Here is a 23,906-nt window from a genome sequence, read left to right on the forward strand (position 1 = left end):
GGAAGATTTCACTGGATACTTTGAGCCCAAAAGGAAGACGAGTCCAGCGGAAACGTCCAAATGGAGTAATCATCGTAGTTAGTAAGCTAGACGCCTCATCTAACCTAATGTGCCAGAATGCATTTTTGACATCTAATTTGCTGAACACTTTTGCGTCATGAAGCATGGGTAACACATCATCAACAGTAGGTAACTTGTAATGTTCCCTCATTAGGGCAACGTTCAATGCCTGAGGGTCAATACAGATTCTAAGTTTTCCATTGGGTTTCCGAACAACTGCCATTTGACTAACCCATGGCGTAGGTTCAGTAACCCCCTGGAGGACACCCATCTCCACTAAACGCTCAAGTTCAAGCTTTACATCCCCATTTATAGCGACGGGTACGTTCTTGCAAGGCAAAGCACGTGGCTTGACGTCCGTGTCCACACACAGATGTGCCTCACCTAGATCACCAAGTTCCTGTTTCTTTACTTGTGCAATAAATTTGTCAGCATTGACGGTAATGAGTTCCATCGCGCGAATGGTATCGAGGCCTAACAAACAACTGAGACTGTTAGGCACCACCACAAATTTCACCAGATATCGTAGCTTATTGCGAACGTTTATGACCGGTAGTGTGGCTTCCCCTAGTGGCTGTACCTTCGTGTTGTTCCACATCACGAGCCGCTGGGGGGTGTCTTTTACCTGTTCCTTTTTTACGAACCTCTGGCAAATGGTGTTAACTTCAGCCCCACTATCCAGTTGAAAGTGGAGGTGAGTTCCATTGACCTCCATTTTGGCGGTAAGAATATCTCGTTTGCGTTTACCAGTCATGACATTGGCCATCCAATAATCGTCATTTTCATCATCATCATCCGCATCAGCACTAACCATTTTGACCACACCAGGTTTTTTGCATTTTGCCCGGAAGTGATTCTCGCCATGACACTGACTGCACGTTTTGCCCCAGGCAGGGCAATCCGTTTTTCGCATAGGGTGTTCCCGACCACAGAACTTGCATTCCCTAGTCGGAACTGCAGCTGCCCCATATTGGGCCTTTGGCACTTTTGAGGTAGCCCCACCTAGAGGCTTTTTAGGCCACGAGTTTCTGTCCTTAACACGCTTGACACTTGCAGCGCTAGTACCATCTAAGTCTGTGCCGAGGGCTTTCCCCTGCACCGTTGCATTTTCTGCCGCCTTGCAGATATTGATAGACGTTTCCAATGTTAAATTCCTCTCCCTCAGCAGGAGTTTCTGTGTCTCGCGGTCATGTATGCCAAGCACAATACGGTCCCGGAGAATTGAATCGACAGAGTCAGCATGATAGTTACAGGTTTTGATTTTATTCCGTATGTCAGATAGGAATGACTCGAATGTTTCATCCCCCGTTTGCATCCGTTGGTTGAATAGGAAACGTTCATAGGTTTCATTCACTTCGCCAATAGCATAAACGTTGAATTTCGTAAGAATTTCTGCCACAGTCCGCTCATTATCCGGGGTATCGAACTTGAATCCATTGTGGATACGAAGACCATCGTCCCCGATCGTGTGTAGTAGCAGGGCAACACGATAGGGCCTGTCCTGAGCAGCCAAGTTTGTAATTATGGCATAATTTGTCCATTTTTGCCTAAAAATTCTCCAGTTCTCTGCGATGCTAGATACATCTTTAAAATCAGGAGGGTTTGGGGGCCTTATCCCCTGGACAGGACGTGCCATTTCAAAGTTCTAGTTACAAACGTCGTTTGAGCGGCAGTGTACACCCGAGTGTACAGTATCGTACAGAGTCAATGTACACGCTACACAGTACAGTCACACACGTGTAGTTTACCGGCAGGATTTCCGAGACCGGTTTCAACCCAGACTACTTTAGATTAACGCAATAATTATACAGTCTATCATTTCTCGGGAAGCTTGAGTCTTTTCACCTCGCTGCCACCATGTTGCGGAGCCGACTTCTGGTCCTCCACAATGAGTAATTGTGCATTAATCTGGACGAAAACAGGAAGAACTCTATAAGTTTTATTGACCTCAAAACACAACTTCCAGGCTCGCCGTGCGGCCAGCCGAAGACACAACACGCAACATAAGCATTCAATTTTTTATGGCTATATTTCAGAACTGGGCCTATGTCTCTGATAAACCTGGCTATCATCTCTGGTTCCTCCCTTGATCCCCCGAGCTTTGTCTCCATGGATGCACTGTATGGCCATGTGGCCAGTGAGACAAGACCACTAATGAATATTCATAGCCGGTTGGAGGGTCGAGGCCTATCAATTAGACGAGTGCATGTTTTTAACTCTCAAGTACATATTTGGAGAGGTATTGAAAAAATATTTGTTGTGGCAAGTCTACAGATATAAAGAAATTATTTGATGAAAAAATTAATTTCGAATTTTGCTAATTGGGTAATAGGGGGCGTGTTTTGAGTTTTTTCTGCCAGTTGGCTGAAAAGAGTGGAAATATCAAAGTCTGTCTAATTTGTCGATTATCAAAAAATTTCCGTGGTCAATCACCATTTTATTTTTCACCATTTACTTGCCTGACTGTCCGGAATAACATAATCTAAATTTCAGATTCACAACACCACGCGTTCTTTGATGCGTCGCGGTCAAACATTGACAATTTAACTGCTAAAAGGCTTAAAAAATCAATTGTGGTCTTGTCTCTATCTCTCGGTGTCCCAGAGTGGGCAGTTCTGGACCACATGCTCTGGTGTCTGATCTACTGCCCTCTATATGACTGCATTAGTAATGGCCATCAAAGGATTCTTTTGAAAAAAGTCACAATAAATAAATATCATATATCATTTATTTCAACATATGATTACAAGTAATGTGGGTTAACAACAGGAATAATAGTGCTCACAAAAGATGATCAATTGAATCTTTTCTGGACAGGCATGGTTGTTTAAAGTTCAAATTGTCTGAATTTATTTATTTATTTCTAATTGGCCCAGAATTAGGGCCCTTTGCCTGGCCTTAGAAATAGGAAATAAATATAGTTGGACCAACAGTAAATACATGTGAACATGGTGAATGAACAAAGCACCTCTTTGAAGTATTGTAAAGTTTCTATTGCAAGAACACATTGGGATAGTCTTGGTTTTACTGTGTTATAGGTGACATCATCTGCTGTTTCTGATTCTCAAAGCTGACACACCCCTCTCCATGTACTGCCAGCAAAATTCATAAACACACAAGTTTTATTTTGTTGCTAGTGATGGGATTTCTGACTTGGGCAGGTGGGATGGTACATAGTAGTGCGACTGACTGTCTGACACAAAATATTGATGATGGATGAATACATTTGGTATCAATTACGATCATGATAATTGTGGCAGTGCTTCTACCTGATGGCAGAATGGAGAACTAACACAAACATGTTATGTTGACAGTGGTTCCATCTGATGGTAGGATGGTAAACTAACATTATATAGCACATTTATAATGGTGACAGTGCTTCCATCTGATGTTGAAATGGTGAACTAACATTATATAGTGCACTTGTAATGATGACGGTGCTTCCATCTGTTGGTAGAAATGTGAACTTACATTATATGGTGACAGTGCTTCCATCTGATGGTGAAATGGTTAACTAGCATTTTACGTTGGTGCAATATCATATTGTACATGCAGTTGGGTGCCTAAAACTTATTGTTGATATATGATATACTAATTAAAGCGTGTTAATACTCTGTTTATAACTTAACAACGTTTTCAAAGTTATGAATATATTACCTTCTGAAATTCTACATCTCTTTTTTCACGATTTTGTCTAGTTTTCCTGCTGAAAATCTTCATTAAAAAAATAGTTTCGCCACTTAACCCCGAGCGCTTCAAAAGCTAAAGCTTGTCTCCTGAAATTTCTAAAATTCCATCATTTACGTCCGAATCTTTGACATACTTCTGCAATACCGTTCGGATTCTGTCCATAATTCCATCGTTTTTACGTCCAAATCCTATCGGTACTGATGCGATCCCATCTAGAATCCGCCCATAATTCCATCGTTAATGTCCGAATCTTAGACATACTGCTGCTGAGAAGACGAGGAGTCTGCTTTATTCGTCCAGTATGCCAACCAAGCGCTCCCCGACCATCCGCTACTCATCGCCGACGACTTTCTGAAACTCAGATAATAATATCATCATGATAATACAATTGTCTGTAGCGCTTGGTCAGGTTGTTTGGTAAGGTAAACTGGTACAATTATTGTAGCCACGTCAGGGGTATAGTGCACTCTCAACTTTGAGTCGAATCAAGAGAATTAACTCGAACTTCAGCGTGAATCTGCCATTGATGACTTCATTCATTGGCCCCAAAAACTGCTTCTTTTGATGTGAATTCTAACATTTTTCTCAAAATTGTACAATAGCATTCCGCGAAGTTACTATTTATAGCTCACAAGGTCATTTGCATAAGATATTGATGACGTTTTAGTCACGTGACAGTCGGACATCTACACTTATTTCTACGCATTTGAGCTTATTTCAAAGTCAATTATCTTTGACCCTGCATTGTTTTTAACATGAATAATACCATAGAGTCAGAGAGAGAAATATTCAGAACAATTATGTAGTATTTCCAACACTCGGACATGTGCCAGATTGAATCTAACTGCCCTAGTTAGAAAGTCTGAATCCATTACGAAACCGCATGTTTGTCCGACATTGCCTGTAATTCAGCGATGGGGAAATAGAGGGCAGCAGCTGCAGTGACGTCATCTTCGCGGAATGCTATTCAATTGTTTCCTGTCATGGCCTATGATGTTTCATAGACAACAACAGATCTATTATGCCATGCCATGACAAAAATATCTGAAAAATGGGAAATGAGTGTTGAATGCTTAGCAATATCAGCTATTGTACCGTCTAATAAAGTTGTTTGCTACATAAGAACACGTAAGAACATATATTTACATTTATTTACAACATACTAATTGCATAGGAAGCATGCAAAAAGTGCTGGGTGTGTGGGTGGGGTTGGGGGGGGGGGGGCAAGCAGGAGAAGGTATATGCTCAGCAAAAAGCTCCAAAGAATGATGTCTTCAATGGCGTTGGCAATTTAGCAGAATCTGCGGAAACTGTGCGGAAACAGCCTATGAAACAGTATGAGAATATTGATATTAAAATCATAAAGAAATTTGCATGAAAGTTTATTAACCACAATATTCATCAAGCATTCAGGAAAAATCCCAATTTGCATTTTTGTCTCGGACTAGTTCCACGTCGGCGGATTTTGGGAGAAGTTAAAATTGAAAACTTTTAAGCAGAAAACTTGGCCTCTAACAAAGGAGATTAGGTGTAGCAAGGGGCTCAGAGGTGTTAACGAACCCTTTTTGGAAAGATATTTGAATTCTACAAAGAAAATCCCCTTGGTTGAAATACCTCTTTTAAAATTGACTGCAAAAATCCCTTCACTTTTGGAAACAACCCCTCCCTCAGGCCACAAGATTTATATACAGTAGAACATTCCTTAGCAGACACCTCTCTATTAAGGACACCCTCTATTAAGGACACTAGTTTTGGTCCTAAATTGGTTCTTTCCATTCAATTCGACCTCTGTAAACAGGATACCTCCCTATTAGACACAGCACTTGTCAGTCCCGAGGGTGTCCTTAATAGAGAGGTTCTACTGTATAGCGTTACAGAATCCTTGCTACGTCTAGAAAACATGCAGTTAGTTAGGAAAAGCCAAGCGAGGGAAAGCTGAACTAGGTGTTAACTATTATACTCATGTACCTTACACGGAGGTGTCTTTGCTTACAAAGTTGGAATACCTGGGCACTGTATGACTGCTTCCGTTAGTGGTCCCCTCTGTCGGTTTCTTTCCTGCCACGTAGTACCGGACCATGCACTGCTCAATGCAGAAGATTTTCTTGAACGTCGTCCAGAATCGCTCGCTGAACCAACAATATAACGCAAAGTTCACGGCCGTTTTTACCGCGATGAGAATGATGGCAACCATGCGAAAAATCTGGAACCAGCAGGTGCTTTGCCAGTACCAGAGATTCGGTATCGCATAGATGGCATTGCAGATCACGAACGGGGCCTGCAGGAGGAAAAATACGACAATTATCGCGATGAGCATCACAGTGATTTTCAACTCTTCGCGCTTGACGAGGTTTCTCATGTCGTGAATCGGTATCAGGTGGCGCTTCATGTAAAGCGTCGACTTGCGGACTTCGTAGATTAACCGGATGTTGAGTACGGAGAGCAGGAGGAACGGTAATACGGCTGTGATGAAGAAATCGACAATCCAACCGTACGCCGCCAAATAATGGTTGTTGTCCATCACCTGGTTCACTTCGAGTCTCATTGACGTTTTGTTGTTTACATCGGTTTCTATGGTGATCGTCTTCTCGAAAAAAAGCGGCGATCGGCAGGCAAATGCCAGGAGGAAGATGAGGACGGTCACGATTCTCGCTCGGCGAACCGTACAGATCATGGTGGCGTGTAAAGGCTGGCATATCGCGATGTATCGTTCGATCCCGAGGACGACCGTCAGCCAGACAGAAACAATCAAACACGTGTTAATCATGATTTCCGCATAATGGAAATACATCTCAAACACGTGATACTCGATCTTTCCATCTAGGACCTTCGTGGCAAGAAACATCAGAAATACCAGGTCTGCGATCGCCAGCGCCGTTAGGTAGCAATTCGTCGATGTCCACATTGATTTGCGATTTAGGACTATGATGGTCAGGATTATCGCAAGGATTCCCACGACGCAGATCACGGGTAGGCACACCTGATGTGTGACGTAAAATATGGGGTGGTCTTTAGCCCAATCGCACGTGTCGTCACCCTGGTTGACCTCCTCGTTAACGTACGAGTCGTTTGTGTTGAGGCTATAGTCTTGAAGATACTGGCACATCTCATCGCATTCTTCAGTCTTTTCCGCCATTTTTGCTAAAAATGCTTCCGAATATGCCGAAGATAAAGTAAGCTTGAGGTCTTAGCCTATTGGGCAGATAGCCACTTGAAATTTATGAAGATCTAAAGTTTATGAAGTGCTTCAAATTTCGTCCTCTTCTTGGAATTTACATTTCGGCAAGAATTAATAAAGACTGGTCTTTATTGACTCTTGATAGCGGTGATTCTCCTGGAATGTCGTCTGCTGGTACGCCCTTTCTCTGTAGCAGACGCTTCAAAAGTTTGCTTGGCGAGTCTGCAAATAAGAACAGAAATTTTCAAGGAAGGATGGGGAAAATAGACTGTATAATCACAGTGTACAAACGAGCGTGGCTATATCTCCCGGAAGCAGAATCCATTGGTCACATTCTATTGTTACGAAAAGGTATTTCAATGCAAATTGGCTATTTTTCAATGGGTTAACCCCGTCGGCATTAATATATGCACTTGTCCACCATATATCACAAAACAAAAAAATGTGTGATTGGAATCGATACTTCCTGTTATTATAGCAGGTTCTGCTTATATATGACACATTTGTACACAGTGATAATGTTGATCATCATTTCATAGGTAGATTGGGCCATTAACCTAACTTTTTAGAACAGTTTTTGTGGTAATTGGCAAGATCAACCCGTTTTATCATTACCAACCCATTTCATCGTGGAGATCGATGTCCTGAATTGTTTGTCCTTGCTTCCAGAAGTTCTGCTTCTTCCTCAGTGTTTGTTCGGCACTTGGAGGCACTTCTCCTGGGAGTATTCCTCCTCCAAGACTGGATGAGCATTTTTTACTTGGCACTATACATAGGTATGTCCTAGTGACTCAGCCTAGTGTCCTCAGCCAGAGTTAAAGCTCCACGCAAGCTACTCACGGCTTTCAAGGAATTCCTGGATCTTCAGTCATTAAAATGAGACATGAAACCACAGTTCCTTGCCATAGGTGGTCGTTTGATTGCCCTGGCATAGACACCACTGTCCCGATACAAGGAACCTTGGTGTTATGTCTCATTCACAGGACTGCGAAGAGCCAGGAATTCCTTAAGAGCCATGCCAATTCAACCAGAAACGCAATCTAAGGTTTTCCCCAAGGAAAAAAAAAACCTTGCCCTATTGGATGGTAGCCACAAGGCTATGAGGCGCCTTGTTTCCTGATGTGACATTTGGTGAGCAGTCTTGAACTCTTTACAAGACTTCCCAAAGAAATTTGGAGACATGAAAATAGGGACATTTTCTAAAAATGTTCAAAGGCCAAGACACTCCAACTACAGGTTTGTTGTTTCTTGTCGCCTTTCACTCTAAGAAGTAAACTAGAAAAATGTCCAAAAAAATATCAAATTCTTTTGCGATGATGACAGGAACAGACTATAATTTATATCTATTTCCCATTTATTCCTCTTCTTGTGACTGAACAACAAATTTTGTCGAATTGGTCCAAGGTTTTTTTTTTCCAAATTATTTCAATTTTAGATGAGTGTACCACATCAAAGGTGGCTACCGTAAAGATAACTACAGGAAACCTGGCTGGTTTGAACAAATTGGGTGTTTATAAAGTTGATTATGTATGAATGTGCGTCAGGATGTTGTTGAAAACCTCATTTTGATCTGATTTTGTGTCATTATGGTACCGCCAGACTTGCCCTTTCTGCGGGTACAGGTGAAAAGTTGATATAAGATGATTAAGAATGCTGCTGAAGAAATTAAGATCCACTGTTTTGAAAAATTGTTAGCTCAAAGTGAATTTGCACAATCAGTGTTTTAGCCTACTTTTCCATTTTCATGGCCAACGCAGAATGTACCTTCTCGCTCCAGTGCAGATCAGTTAGCTTGATTCAACCTGCTAATATATGGACAATAGGAGTCCAGTCTGAAAGGCACATATGGGAATTCCACAGTAATGACTCAATGCATCAACCACATTTTGAGAATATAGTTATCCACTTCATCATAAGCCCTGTCTTCATCAATTCGTGTTCGTAAATATTGGAATATGTACCCATTCCCCGGGCAAAGGACCCGAGGCCTAATTGCTAATTTCTGTTCAAAGGTAGCCTTGGGCAGTGGCCCTTTAGCATAATATTCGTCTAGTCACGATATGTAGATTCCTCTCTGGTGGCTATAAATCTACGAATGGAGAGCTCGGATACAAAAATCGCTAAACGGCCATTTTGAGATTACCATCAAAATCCTTGGAAACTCATAAAGTAAGATGTCACTTTCAAAGCAAAATTGACCTGACCTATTGACGAGGAAGCTTCTGATGGTACCATTAGTAAACCTATTGACAAGACCATTCATTTGGAAGGTGTTGATAAGCACTTTCTGATGGTACCGTTAGTAAACCTATTGACAGGACCATTCATTTGGAAGGTGTTGATAAGCACTTTCTGATGGTACCATTAGTAAACCTATTGACAGGACCATTCATTTGGAAGGTGTTGATAAGCACTTTCTGATGGTACCATTAGTAAACCTATTGACAAGACCATTCATTTGGAAGGTGTTGATAAGCACTTTCTGATGGTACCATTAGTAAACCTATTGACAGGACCATTCATTTGGAAGGTGTTGATAAGCACTTTCTGATGGTACCATTAGTAAACCTATTGTCAGGACCATTCATTTGGAAGGTGTCGATAAGCACTTTCTGATGGTACCATTAGTAAACCTATTGTCAGGACCATTCATTTGGAAGGTGTTGATAAGCACTTTCTGATGGTACCATTTGTAAACCTATTGTCAGGACCATTCATTTGGAAGGTGTCGATAAGCACTTTCTGATGGTACCATTAGTAAACCTATTGATATAGCCATTCATTCAGAAGCTGTTCGTGAGCACTTTCTGGTGGTACCATTTGTCATCTATTATCATTGAATGCTCTTGATGAGTAGTGTCTGATGGTACCATTTGTAAACCTGTAGCTATTCACAGGGTAGCACTTTCTGATGGTACCAATTGTCTCATAATGATTGATGTTTTTTCCTGCTGAGCAAACATTTTCACAATTTCCCATGGATATCCCAGACTCTAAGGGGTTAAATTTTAGTAGATTTCATAGCGTTCTTTGATTTGAGTAGGAGCCATTCACCAGCAGGTGATTTTGAAAAGATCTTCAATACCCACACTCAACTGCTTCTCGAAGTCAATCATCATTTTGATGAGAAGATTATAGAAAAATTCTTCAGTGGGTGATTTTGAAATTGACAATTGACCCATCCTGATCTTAACAGTTCCATTTGCATATGTCTTATTCCTTTATTCTGAGTTAAGGGATTGTTCTTTGAGCTTGAGGGAGGGAGAATAATGTTGAACACTTATCAGCAAAGACGTGTTATTACAATAGCTGGCAAATTAGAGATTTTCGGTTGCAATACTTATTGCATGAGACAATATAAATCTCCCATCTGAGTGGTCGCAAGCGACAAAAATTTCTCCATGGTGTCGGTCATCAATCGTGCCTGCAACTGGAATCTGTGAACGCTCCAATCTACAGTCCCAATCACAATTGACATCCTTCCTGGTCTGCGTCATTGAGCACAACTCGCGCGTATGTCGCATACGTGCTTATCTCTCTATGTTTTGCGTAAATTACGCGCTGGGTCGCATGTCAATGACGCGCCAGTGACGCATATTTAGGTATGACAATTGTGATCTGGACTGTATTTCTAACCAAGCAATTACTGGTTTACCTGCAGACAAGTGATATTTTTATTGCAACAAAAGTTGTTGTAGGTCGCGGTTACTAAGATTGATAGTTTGCGGGCCAATTTAGCTTTCTGGCAAGATCCCTATTATGGCTGCAATGTAGGTAGTAAAGGGATTAATAAAGAGACAGTTGGTGTATTTATATTACCCTCTTCTCAACAGGAGCCCAATTATTTGGTTATAAATCACTGAAATTATTAAGTGTCACTTTAGGAGAGTCGAGTAAATGTCGGAGCTTGACTTCAGGAGTCAAGTGGTTGATAATTTCGCTCATGTTTCTTTGATGTCGATAAGACTCGTTGATAATCTTATGTTTTTGATTAGATTTTCATTGGATACTTTAAAGTGAACTTTGTACAAGTGATACAATACCCTTATTACCACGCCTCTGTCGGTATCACAGTAATTGATGTATCATCAAGTCATTCACGAGTTTCTGAATGGAACACTTTTACAGGCCCTATTGTCCGGGTACGTGTTCATCAGGCCGAGTCTAGCTTACTGATCTGCGCCAGACTCATACAAGGGAAATGAGAAGGTTCATTTTCACTGCCCGAGAAAATGTTAAAGTAGGGTAAAAAGTTGGTCGTGCGAAATCCGCTTTGAAGGTGTGTGCAGATCCGGTTTATTGTTGACCGGAATCAAGGACCGGCCGGTGTACCCCCATTTCGCCTACAACCATTTCGACCTACCCCCATTTCGCCTAGTCACCATTTCGCCTACACCCACTTCGCCTATTCACCATTACGCCTACTCACCATTTCGCCTACTAAAAAGGAAAAGAGTGGTGTGCGCTGGACATTTGAACAATTTTACGAATTGTTGAGCTTGGTTTTTTTCCTTCATATTATAGCATATTTCCCAGTTAAACTTTACCATACTTTATCATTCCAACCCGGCCTCTTGAGACAAGACCACCATTGATTTTTTAAGCCTTTTTGCAGTTAAATTGTCACAGTTTGATCGCCTTGCATTAAATAATGCTTCGGGTTGTGAATCTAAAATTTGGATATGACATTCCAGACAGTCAGGCGAGTAAATGGTGAAATTTTATTAAAACTGGTGGTTGTCCACGAATTTTTTTTCTTCAAATTGGACAAATTTGAGAGACCATGATATTTCCACTGTTTTCAGCCAAATCATGACCCTACTCATGACCCTACTCAGTATGTCTGATAGTATTTAGTTGGTATTTAGTTGGATAAACTGCATATTTCTAAAAGCGTTACAAAATTCTGGCACCAATAGACATTTCAAATTAGACTAGAAGGCTGAAACATCTTTTGAATTTGAAGTCACTATCATAAAACATTTGAAATGATGTAGGCAAAATGGGTAATAGGCGAAATGGTGAATAGGCGAAATGGGTGTAGGCGAAATGAGGAGTAGGCGAAATGGGTGTAGGCGAAATGGGGATGAACCGACCGGGCAGGATGTTTGAACGGTTGCCGGAGAATTTTACAATACGTATAGGAGAAAATCTGGTCCACTGTTTACACTGTTTCGTGGTATGATAGACAGGCGTATTCAGGTTCAATTTTCAAATTTTTGAACAAATGGCCTTTAAAGGGACAGTACAGGCAGCTACTAGGTAGGCAGGATAAAGTTACACAAATTCACCAATAGGAGTCTCTCCCATCTCACAGTACGTCAAATCTATTCTCGCTTGCACAATGAATATATTTAGTGCTGAATCTAACATGACCCGGTGTCCTTACTGTGCAAATTAGTCAGTGACAATGACCAATTCAACCCCACTGCTCTTACCTATAGTCCCCCTTTAAGAGAGCACTAGTGTAAACCTAATGATTTTAGTTGTCAACACTACATGAAAACATCAAAAACCAAAAAAAAATTTTTTAATGGATTAATAATAAAGTACACTAGCTTTGCCATCGATTGGAATTTATCATAAGTCTACTTTTTCATTAGGCAAAACACTAATTGATTGATGCCTTGATAAGCTGGTGATAACTGTCAGGAACAGTTACATCCATTTCGATAGTGAGCTCACAGTGTGCTCTTTTTAGGACGTACTCTTCCGTTCCCAACTTCATCTTTGACTCGATTCAGAGAAATTTTGGGTTGTTGGAGTGGTGCAGTGGTGACGTCAGTGCCTGTTACCTCTGAGGTCCCGGGTTCGATTCCTGGTCGGTCCTGGCTCACTCATGTTATAGAGAGGGCAACGTAGGTTTCCTCCGGGGTCTCCGGTTTCCTCCTACTTTCATTACAATCGCCCAATAATTATTGTTTATGGAGCTAATAATGTCCTAATAATGTTGACGCTGGGCTCTCAACTTGATATTTTAACTTCAGAGAACTGACTCAAACTTTAGCGCAAATCTGCCAGTGATTGCATCATTGGCTTCTAAAGCTATTTCTTTTGACCTCACGTCTTAAAACTTCTTAAAAAAAGCCATCTAAACATCAAAATCAGCTACAATACAAGCTATTTTTACCTGCTGAAAAGTACAATGGGGTGGGTGTGGGTGTACAGGTTGACTTTAGTTCATACATTAAACTTATGTGTGACCTCACATCTTAAAACTTCTTCAAAAAAGCAATCTAAACATCAAAATCAGCTAAAATACAAGCTATTTTTACCTGCTGAAAAATACAATAGGGTGGGTCTAGGTGTACAGGTTGGCTTTAGTTCATACATTGAACTTATGTGTAAAAGGAAATATACACCCCACAAAGTCATTAACATACTTATTGTTAAAGTGATCATTCTTTCTTCATGAAGTAACATGGCTGAATGCTTTTGTGAGAAAACAGCATGAGTTTGCAATACTGCAGTTAATGATCTCCATTATGTTGACAGATCACTTTAAACTCTATTGATAATTGTGAGAGAGAAAGTGATTTTAGTAAGAAAGATGGCTCAAATATATATATGTGACCCGTCACATCAAAACCAGGCGCATGTCGCTCTGAGCTTGGCAGGTTGAGACGGACTGTTTATTCATTTATCTATTGTCTGCCTTTTGTGAAATATGAGTACATCAATTTCTTCCATTATCTCCTGGTGTCATTTAGGCTCATCTTCTGTGCGACATGTGACTGGTTTTGCTGTGACAGGTCACATATTACATAGATGTGGACGCTTATTTGTGTCTTGTAAAACTTATAGAATGGTAAAGCTAGTTTCGCTTGTCTCGCACTTAATTAATCTCCATTCTTTGCAAAAAAGGTTATGAAAAATTTAAATAAGGGAAGAGTCTTCTTACCTTTGTTTCAAACTATAGCATCCCTTGCTCAATAATGTCGCCTGTATGCCATGGGACGATCTTGGTTGTAACCTATGTTCGTTGTCCTCGTTGATAAATAACACCGAAAATGTGCTGAATTCCTGTCTCGTGTCAAGTTCAAATCACTGGTTTTGTTGTTGCCGTTGTTTAAAATCTCAATTATAACCATGGGAACGATTTATGATGATTTCAAAGTTGTTTGTGTGGTTTTGCAAATTGGAAAACAAGCTTTATGTACATCTCATTCATTCTCCTCTGAATACTGCAAAGTCTTGTCTTTAGCACAAACAGGGTTAAGTTGCAAGCAGAGTTCTGTTTCAACACAAAAGAAATAAGGAATTTGGAATTTGAAATAAGAAAAAGATTGGTACATATTCACTGTAATGGACAGTTTTTGATTTTTGATTGTTTCCTGAAATAATTGTGTTTTCTCAGTGGTAGTCCATCATTGTCCTTGGATATCATTGATCATAGTAGGTCTAATGTTGAAACTACTAGATTTAAGAATCTGTTGAAATCTCCAACGCAGGTTTATGTTAATGTTTTGATCATTTCTACAGAATCACTAACACATGTCACCAACTTTTCCCATCCTAGACTCTTGAATTCACCGTGTTCCGATTTCATAACATCGAGAAGTTCATGTGTGTATTGTCCCGATTGTGAATCCGTTCCTAATTCTTGTTCGGTTTTCCTTTTATCTGAATCACAGAACAGAATCACGAATAAGACATCACAGTCAATAGCCTAAAACTTGCGAGAACGAATGTTACTCTCATCTAATTTCATAAATGTCAGATAAAATTTTTTAGTCAATTTCAAATACTTATTCCTCTTTCCTTTTAGAATTCTTTAAGACAGACATTAGTACACTTCTCACTGAAATACCACTTACACTTCCTTCCTGAAGCATACTTTAACGACGCGAGGACATTGTCACATTGTCACACCGCCCTAATCAATCGTCGAGTTAATGATCAAACTGCTCTTCTGCAGTTGTTGCTGTTCCTTTCAATGATACGTCGACGACGACGTGGTCGCCGGGTCTGGTCACATGACCGGCTCGTTTCATTGATTGCATAGTTACGGCAGACCCGCTGTTGTCGTTGCTTTGTAAGAGTTCAGAGAAGCGTTCTGAGTTGCTACGTGCGATTGACGCCAATTTGAATCAGTTTTGTCATCTCGGTCGTAAATATCCGATTTCAATATATAAGTAAGGTCAGTGGGGAGAGTTGTAATAACCTTAATTCCGGTTTACCCATCTGTACGCGCTTATGCAAGTATCAATTCGTGTCTTGTACCCCCCCTCCTCAAGGGTACGACACCTTATCACCCTATAACGACATCTTAAGGCTCAAGCATCACCCTTTTTTCACCAATGCTACTTTTTCTTTCGTCAAGACATCACCATCAACAATATATCAGTTATCACCGTCATATAAAGTAACCGAACTAATTTTACTGGGTAAGGCTGTATGTTCGACAAGACATCGACACATTAGCATCCTTATTCTTTCCAGCTTCGCCAAATTTTCACTAAAGAAAAAATTAATACTACTCAAGCATCGGCAAAGATTAGTGGTGATAGCTTAACTACCCTTGAGGAGGGGGGGTACAAGAAACGAATTGATACTTGCATTAGTGGGAGATAAGGCAGTCACACAGTTGTGGCTTGCTTGATACTTTGTCGGAGTGTGGGGAAGCGTTGCCTTTGCGCAGCATAAATGACACCAGTTTAAAGTAGTTTAGTCATCTCACTCCGAAACATCTGAATTCTCTGTAAGTTAGGTGTAAGGAGGTGATAAAGGCATAAACAGAGCAGTCCATACTCTCTCCAAAGCAGACATGATATACAAGCAGGGACAGAAAAACGTCATCAATAAATAGAGTTCCGGTCCTGCGCGAGGAGAGTGAGGTTGGCTAGGGAAGTTATGATTGCCATCAATTCCGGTCCAGCACATCTGTACCACATCTCCCATCTGTACGCCCTCAGACGAGATAAGGCACGCACGTAATTGCTTAGAGTGAGAGGAAGTGATGCTGTGGCTAAGTTTGTATCAGTGACACCTGTTTAAGGCAGCTTTGACCACATCAGTCCGGTTCTGATGCGGCTCCATTGGCTGCCTGTCAAGGCAAGGGTTGAGTTTAAGATACTCTTGCTCACCTACAAGGCAGTCCATGGAGCGGCACCGGCTTACCTGACTGATATGGTACAATGCCGACGTGGGTCAGCCTATTCCCTCAGGGCTGATGCCGCTTTCCTTCTACAGGAGCCACGCACCAAGTGCATACGTTTTGGTGACAGATCCTTCTACAAGGCGGCGCCACTCCTATGGAATGGGCTGCCCACACACATTAGACTTGCGGGGTCAAAGGCAGCTTTTGGAACAATGCTAAAAGACACATTTTTCGAGTGTATTTTAAAGGCGCCTTAGAGTTGGTGAAATTTTTCACCAAACTTGGGCGCTTTAGAAATGTCATATTTGATTGATTGATTTGATTGATTTGTTGTCTGTTTCCTGTCAGTGATATTTGTTAAACATCTGAATTCATTCCATAAAATCCCGAGCGAGAAAATATTTTGGGTTGTTGTGGTGTAGAAGTTTGAAATGTCCTATAATAGAAAGTCCGGGGAACAATGATTATATTATGTGTCTTTAATCAATGAGGTATTGACCGTCATGGCCTGTTAAGAACCATATACTGCAGAACCTCATTTAAGGACACCCTAGGGACTGACAATGCTGTCCTTAATAGAGAGGTGTCCTGATTGCAGAGGTCAAATTCAATACAAATGACTAATTTGGGACCAAATGCAGTGTCCCTATTAGAGAGGGTGTCCTGATTAGAGAGGTATCCGCTAAGGGAGGTTCCACTGTATTTGTATTACGTTATAGAGTAGTTGAAAATATCAGTTCATCTTTAAAAGGATATAAAGAGGGATGACATACCATGTAGTGAAATGACCACAATCTTGTCACTTGACTGGGGGGTAGAGAAAGATCACTACATACTGTCAATTTGCTCCATCACCATGTCAATCCTAATTAGCCCTGTTAATTAGATTAATCAGTGTTAATTAGCTCCTCCGGAATGCTCGCAGGTGTTGGACTCAATATATGTCTTACTTGATCATCGTTGGTGTTTGATCATTTCAGATGACTTTTATTTATTCGAGCATCCGTCCGAGTGTATTTTCCCCTTAACTTTTTAGCTTGCCTCTAGGGAGCTTATACGATACCGTGGCGTCCAGCGGCATCAGTCATCGTCATCTGTTGTCGTCCGTTAGCACATTTGGTAAATTTTTGCCAAATTCTGCCATCAATCTCAATAGGGGCCTTGGATCCAGGGCCCATATGACCATCCATGAGCATGAATGTATAGGAATGAAAAGCCTGTAAGACCTGAGTATTTCATGATATTTGGAAGAATAAATGGTTAATTAGCATTGATATCAATATTTCACTTTAGTAACAATCATATTATGTATCTATCATTACGTTCCAAAATTTTCACAATCTTAGGGTCGCTCGTGTTTACCCTGAAAATCCTTCCAAAAATGACACAAAATGATATATTGTTATAATTGATATCTAGACATGTCAGAACCAATAAAACACTGCCAATGTAGTTGTTGATGTCGTACAGAAGCTGCATGCAAAATTCTGCTCAAAATTCCAACCACTTCATGGTTTTTCAAACATTTGGTAAATTTTCGCAAAATTCTGACATCAAACTCAAAAAGGGGCCTTGGATCCAGGGCTGCCAATGTAGTTGTTGATGTCGTACAGATGCTGCATGCAAAAACCTTCAACTGGTTGACCCTATCCTGTGCCAGAGTTCAGAGTTCTTACAACCGTGTGCAGGCTATCTCAATTTCTGCTCATCACGGCCACAAGAAAATATGCGATCTTCTAACAGGGCAATCACGGCAAGATACATGCCAAACAAGCCAAGACCACTAAGCCATTAATTATAGGAAATAAGCAAGTAGATGGACTAAGATCGGCATAATTGCTGTAACTACTGTGACAGTAATTATACCTTCGGTGGTGAATCGTGCGCATAATTTTCCTTCCTTACCTGGAGTATCACGGGATGTCCGGTACTGTCTATAATTTTCTCGCGGTAATTCCCGTTGATTATGTGGTTTTACCGTGCGTTGCCGCGTCATTACACGTACGTCAGGAGTGGGGATGTGTGCGGGTTTGTTTTTCAGTCGGGTTGTGACTCGTGACGGTTTCAGTTGAAGGGGGTGCACACAGGAAACCAGAAATCTTCATTTTGGTCATTTTGAGAAAAGCAGGTTTTTGTTTTTTTCACTGGGTTAATTTTTTTGTGCCAATTACATCATTTACTGAAAGACTAATGCATCAACCATTGTACTTGCCAGGTTGTTGCTCAAAAAGACCGTTTAAAATTTAAAATTTGTAACGGATTTAGAAAATTTCCAAATTCGTACATATGTGCTGAATTACTGTGGTCTGAGAGTTTGATAAGTGAAAAAAAAAAAATTTGAATTAAATGAAAAATTAAAATTAGATTAAAAGTAAATATCAAATTAATTTTAGTTTCTTATTCATAATTCAAAGTTTTTCATCTTTTTTGTGTCACCCAGTAATAGATGCGGTAACCTGTCGCAGCCAAATGGAGGATTAAAATATAATCTTCTACGTAATTATATTACATCTTTTCCCGTGCTCTGCCTGTGAGCGTCATTTGTGACGTGGTTCGTAAGTCAGTTCGACGTTATCTTCCTTGCCGCTGGCATGATACTTAAAGAGGGGTACGACGTTCGTAATTACTGGTGGTCCAGGAAAATAGAAATGCAATTATACACAATGCTGTAGTACAGTTTTAATGTACAAATTTTCTGAAACTTGGTATGTAGAGTATTTGTATAGCTGTCTAAACAACTGCAATGCCGAAAATTATATTTATTACGTATTCACGCAATTGGGAAGTTTCAAATTCAAGAACAAATTTCAAATTTTTTAACGAATGGCGTAGGCCTTTAATGGGATGAAGAGGACCCAGGAACAAAAGTTGTTCGAAATGAGAGTAATGTAAGTAACGAGTAAAGTAATGAGAGTAATTTTTCTGACATCTTTGATAAAAAAGTGCTATATTCATAGATCGCATTAACTCATTACCTCTGATAAGAGAAGAGTTTTTTCCAACTTTTTGCCGTCCATGTTTGAGTGGAGAGTTGAACGTGTAACTAGGACATTATTAGCTCTATAAACATTTGTAATGTAAGCAGGAGGAAACCGGTGAACCCGGAGAAAACCTATGCTGCTGAAGGGGCTGCCTCTAAATCACATGAGTGTACCGATCAGACCGGGGGTTGAACCAGGGACTTGGTTGGTGATAGGCACTGAAGTTTCCACTGCACCACCCTGACGGCCCAAACGGCAGTTGGACCCCTATTGGTGACTTTGTGTAACATTTTCTGACCTAACTGGCTCCTTCCTACCGATAGTCTATAGTGACGTCTTGCTGGAACGAAACACATGAGAAAAATAAACCAGTATTAAGCAAAATTGGCATAAAATTCACATCACACTGTATGAAATTTATCCCACCTCTATTTGTACTTTCATTCACTGTGATTGTGAGCCCCATCACATAAAGTCATGCAACCCCGTCACTTCATATCCAACTGTCAATATAATTACGCTACTTCCCGCCATTTTGTTGATCGAGAATTTAAGATGGCTATCAAGTTACTGCCTTCTCCGTGATAATCCTAGCTGCGTGTGTGATTGTTGGTTTTACTAATGTTTTCGGAACGCATTATAGCTTGTGGAATCTTGCAGTCGTATAATTGAAGGCCATGAGTTTGGTTGTTTAACCATTCAGGCCAAAATTATATTTACTAAGTTACTTATGTATAATTTGTCCTCTTCATTCAGGAGGGGACGTCAGGTAAGAAAGCATCTGTGCTGAAATTCATACTCATTTACAGTATCTTCCCAGACTTTTATGGTTGCGTACAAAACATCGAACATTTTCAAAAGCTCAAAAACTTTTATTTCTACGACTCAAGAAAGGAAAAAACACTATTTTAAGTGTTCAGACCAAACTCCAGCAAATAATGACTAAAATTTTACCAAATTATTCTAAAAGCGAAAGATATATAATTTGTGTGTCTCTTTTGTGTTTTGTCACAAAAGTTCTAAATGACGCTAGATTTCAAACAATTCAAAAAAACGGAAAACAAAAATTCCTTTGATGTCTGAGCATCATGATCATAATGACTGTCATTGAAGTCATTGATAAGCAGTTTGGCGATTTTCATTGCGTGATTTTAAAAAACTCGCTAAAACATGTAAAATGTTCAAAATTATCCGGCCTGTGCCTGTGCCTTGATCTGCAAGGAAATTGACAAGGGAATCAACCCACTGCGGGTGAGCATCTATAGATCATGATCACACGCAACAAAAATTGCTTGTTTGTAATCTATCATTAGTGGGTGGAGCTCTAACAGTGGTCATCTTGCCCTCTTGTGCCCCGCACCGATAACAATCATAGGAATTATGGGAAAATAACAGGTGCATTGCGGTCATGATCTACGCTAGTCCAATGATGGAGGAATCAAGTTTTCCCATTACGAGGTGATCGTCGCTCAATTACGGACATGTTAAGTCGCTAACCTAGCATTGTTAGCCCATTTGTAATTTGCCTGCAGACGTTACGTTTCATGTCGTCACTCTGTTGGTCAATAACTATCATTTGGTTGTGGAAACGAATACTCTCCTTTCGTCTTCCTAAGGTCTATTCCAAATATTTAGGCCCAACCCCCAAGTTTCCTATACAATACACCATTTACTGACTTATTGAGCATTTCTATCCAATGGCTGAACTACCACTGTTTGCACCAGTTGCAAGGTCAACAGCCTCAGTGCACTGGGCCTAGGTAATGTCAACAAAGGGGTCAAAGAATACATTAATAAAACTAACTAAATTTTGGTCAAAGTCTCTCCAACTACTCTAATCATATTGTAAGCAAATTCGTATTCTTTTGTTGATGTGAAAAAACCTTTGCATGTATATTCGTATTTCTAGGTAGTTTTGTGCTCTACGCAATGTAATTTTGTTGAGCAATAAACCTTATTCTATTCTATTCTATTCTATTCTATTCTATTCTATTCTATTCTATTCTATTCTATTCTATTCTATTCTATTCTATTCTATTCTATTCTATTCTATTCTATTCTATTCTATTCTATTCTATTCTATTCTATTCTATTCTATTCTATTCTATTCTATTCTATTCTATTCTATTCTATTCTATTCTATTCTATTCTATTCTATTCTATTCTATTCTATTCTATTCTATTCTATTCTATTCTATTCTATTCTATTCTATTCTATTCTATTCTATTCTATTCTATTCTATTCTATTCTATTCTATTCTATTCTATTCTATTCTATTCTATTCTATTCTATTCTATTCTATTCTATTCTATTCTATTCTATTCTATTCTATTCTATTCTATTCTATTCTATTCTATTCTATTCTATTCTATTCTATTCTATTCTATTCTATTCTATTCTATTCTATTCTATTCTATTCTATTCTATTCTATTCTATTCTATTCTATTCTATTCTATTCTATTCTATTCTATTCTATTCTATTCTATTCTATTCTATTCTATTCTATTCTATTCTATTCTATTCTATTCTATTCTATTCTATTCTATTCTATTCTATTCTATTCTATTCTATTCTATTCTATTCTATTCTATTCTATTCTATTCTATTCTATTCTATTCTATTCTATTCTATTCTATTCTATTCTATTCTATTCTATTCTATTCTATTCTATTCTATTCTATTCTATTCTATTCTATTCTATTCTATTCTATTCTATTCTATTCTATTCTATTCTATTCTATTCTATTCTATTCTATTCTATTCTATTCTATTCTATTCTATTCTATTCTATTCTATTCTATTCTATTCTATTCTATTCTATTCTATTCTATTCTATTCTATTCTATTCTATTCTATTCTATTCTATTCTATTCTATTCTATTCTATTCTATTCTATTCTATTCTATTCTATTCTATTCTATTCTATTCTATTCTATTCTATTCTATTCTATTCTATTCTATTCTATTCTATTCTATTCTATTCTATTCTATTCTATTCTATTCTATTCTATTCTATTCTATTCTATTCGATTCGATTTCATAATGGCCAACAGTCAATCACATCAATTTGGCCTACAACGCGTGGAGTTCCACACATTGCCTGGGCTTATCTAATCACGTTCCAGAGGGTGTTTGCCCTATATGTTATAGGTGGTCTTAACTGCGCTTAGACGAAAGGAGAGTAATTCGACCTAAGGCATGCGGTTGGTATTCAGCCGTCGTGGAACAAAAAGTCGCCAAATTTTCTTTGGCGATAACTTTCATCGCTTCTTCACTGGTTAATACTCTGGCAGTCTAGCGTCTCAAATCCCCGCAGAATTCTCACTGGGTGTGCACTTTACCTAAATGCCTGGCTCCGTCATAAATCCATTCAGTTCGAAAACACGATTATCTAAGTTACGAGACAGCCTAAAACTATTCTGATCTCGTTGGTTGGGAAATGAGGATAATGGGCAGTTGTTGCAGGCAGTTCTAAATGTCACTTGGAAAGCTATTATCAGTGAGTTTTCGTAAAGCCCTGAAACATCATCCCCATTGTTTGACATCATAATCAGGACAATGGGATAGGTATTCGCATGTGGGGTTTTGGGAGATTTGCAAAAACTCACTTTTATGAACTCATAAACAACCTCTAGCATGAGTACAGAAAGATATCGAACAATCCGCGTTAACATGCGAAAACTTTGCAAAACAAACGTATTGAGTTGTTAGCAAAACGCATAATGTTGAAAGACAGGGTTTTTTTCTCGGTTTACGGGGAGAACTGACTTGGATTTCTTGAAATGATAGTGAAATAATGAAGTTTGAAACTTGTGTCCTTAGTAGAGAGGTGTCCACTGTAGGGAACTTCCACTGGATAAGCATAAATTAGACACTCAAATGTGCTGGACTTTCAGTGTCCTCGAGGTCACCTTTCTATTATCTGATTTTCAAAGGGTTTAAAACTTTTGTGAGGGACACAATGTTGTTGCAGAATCCTTTGAAATGACACCACATCCGAGGGCTTCTTTGTCCGAGTTGCGAGTGTACATTATTGCGAGTTGCGAGTGTACATTATTGCGAGTTGCGAGTGAACATTATTGCGAGTTGCGAGTGTACATTATTGCGAGTTGCGAGTGTACATCATTGCGAGTTGCGAGTGTACATTATTGCGAGTTGCGAGTGTACATTATTGCGAGTTGCGAGTGAACATTATTGCGAGTTGAATGTGAGCGTTGCGAGTTTCACATACTGGTATTTCTCAATTACATTTTAGTATCCTTCTTCTGACCTCTCGACTGTACATTTTGGTATAGCGTAAACCCAAATATTCAAAATATTCGGCCTTTGGAGGAAACCCACAGGCTTGGTACTGTAATCCGCTATTAAGAAATTATATGAAGGTGCATTAAAGATACTCCCACGGTCAAAAATTTGAAAATTGAATTCGAATTTGAAGATTTCTAATTCTGAAAATATGCGCTGAATGTAAATTTCAGCATTGCTGTTTGTGTTGAAAGATGTACAAAGACTATAGATGCCAAGTGTCAGTGAATTTGCATGCATATTTGGTAAATACAGTATTTGTATATATATATGTCAATGGCAACGTTGAAATTACATGTATATTACATCAAGAATTCATAAAGACTAGTGTTTATTTATTCTTGATTACAATGTACATGTATATTCAGTTCATGTACACGTACGTATACGCAATTGGAAATTTTCAAATTTCAAATTTCAAATTTTTAAGGATAGCGTTGGCCGTGAAGGTAACTTATCCCAACCAAATTCAGTTGGTACTTGAATAAAATTATCTAGGTCTTGTTGGAGCGACCATAAACATTTTATATGGTGTCAAATTTGATACAAGAGCAGTTGAAAGTTGCCTTTCTGAGTCAAGTTTTTACTGC

The 23,906-nt window shown here is 39.3% G+C and overlaps 2 protein-coding genes across 6 annotated transcripts in view; one reads left to right on the forward strand and one right to left on the reverse strand.

The window, feature by feature from the left end:
- The window catches only part of LOC135490581 (stabilin-2-like), a 66,718-nt gene that overhangs the window by 23,134 nt on the left and 19,678 nt on the right, over positions 1–23,906 (forward strand). The window lies entirely within an intron of this gene.
- Positions 2,827–14,899, reverse strand: LOC135490582 (sex peptide receptor-like). 5 transcript variants are annotated; one of them, XM_064775779.1, is made up of 4 exons: positions 14,746–14,898; positions 13,830–14,162; positions 5,757–7,150; positions 2,827–4,107 (listed from the first exon to the last, which is right to left on the reverse strand). In XM_064775779.1, the coding sequence occupies exons 3-4, from the start codon at positions 6,884–6,886 to the stop codon at positions 4,002–4,004; spliced, it is 1,236 nt and encodes a 411-aa protein (XP_064631849.1). In that variant the 5' UTR covers positions 6,887–7,150; positions 13,830–14,162; positions 14,746–14,898; the 3' UTR covers positions 2,827–4,001. The 5 variants fall into 5 exon arrangements, with proteins under 5 accessions (XP_064631849.1, XP_064631853.1, XP_064631850.1 ...); XM_064775783.1 differs by having other exon boundaries at positions 2,827–4,101; positions 5,744–7,150; positions 13,830–14,899; XM_064775780.1 differs by having other exon boundaries at positions 2,827–4,101; positions 13,830–14,897.

The sequence above is a fragment of the Lineus longissimus genome, chromosome 7 (genome assembly GCF_910592395.1).
Source record: "Lineus longissimus chromosome 7, tnLinLong1.2, whole genome shotgun sequence".
Taxonomy (NCBI): Eukaryota; Metazoa; Nemertea; class Pilidiophora; order Heteronemertea; family Lineidae; genus Lineus; species Lineus longissimus.

Bases quoted from the DNA above. Each gene is read 5' to 3' on its own strand.
- LOC135490582 (XM_064775779.1), bottom strand. From the start codon at position 6,886: ATGGCGGAAAAGACTGAAGAATGCGATGAGATGTGCCAGTATCTTCAA. The intron at 4,108-5,756 runs GTATTCCAACTT...TTATTATCTGAG, and splicing joins AGCAGTCATACAGTGCCCAG to TTTCAGAAAGTCGTCGGCGA.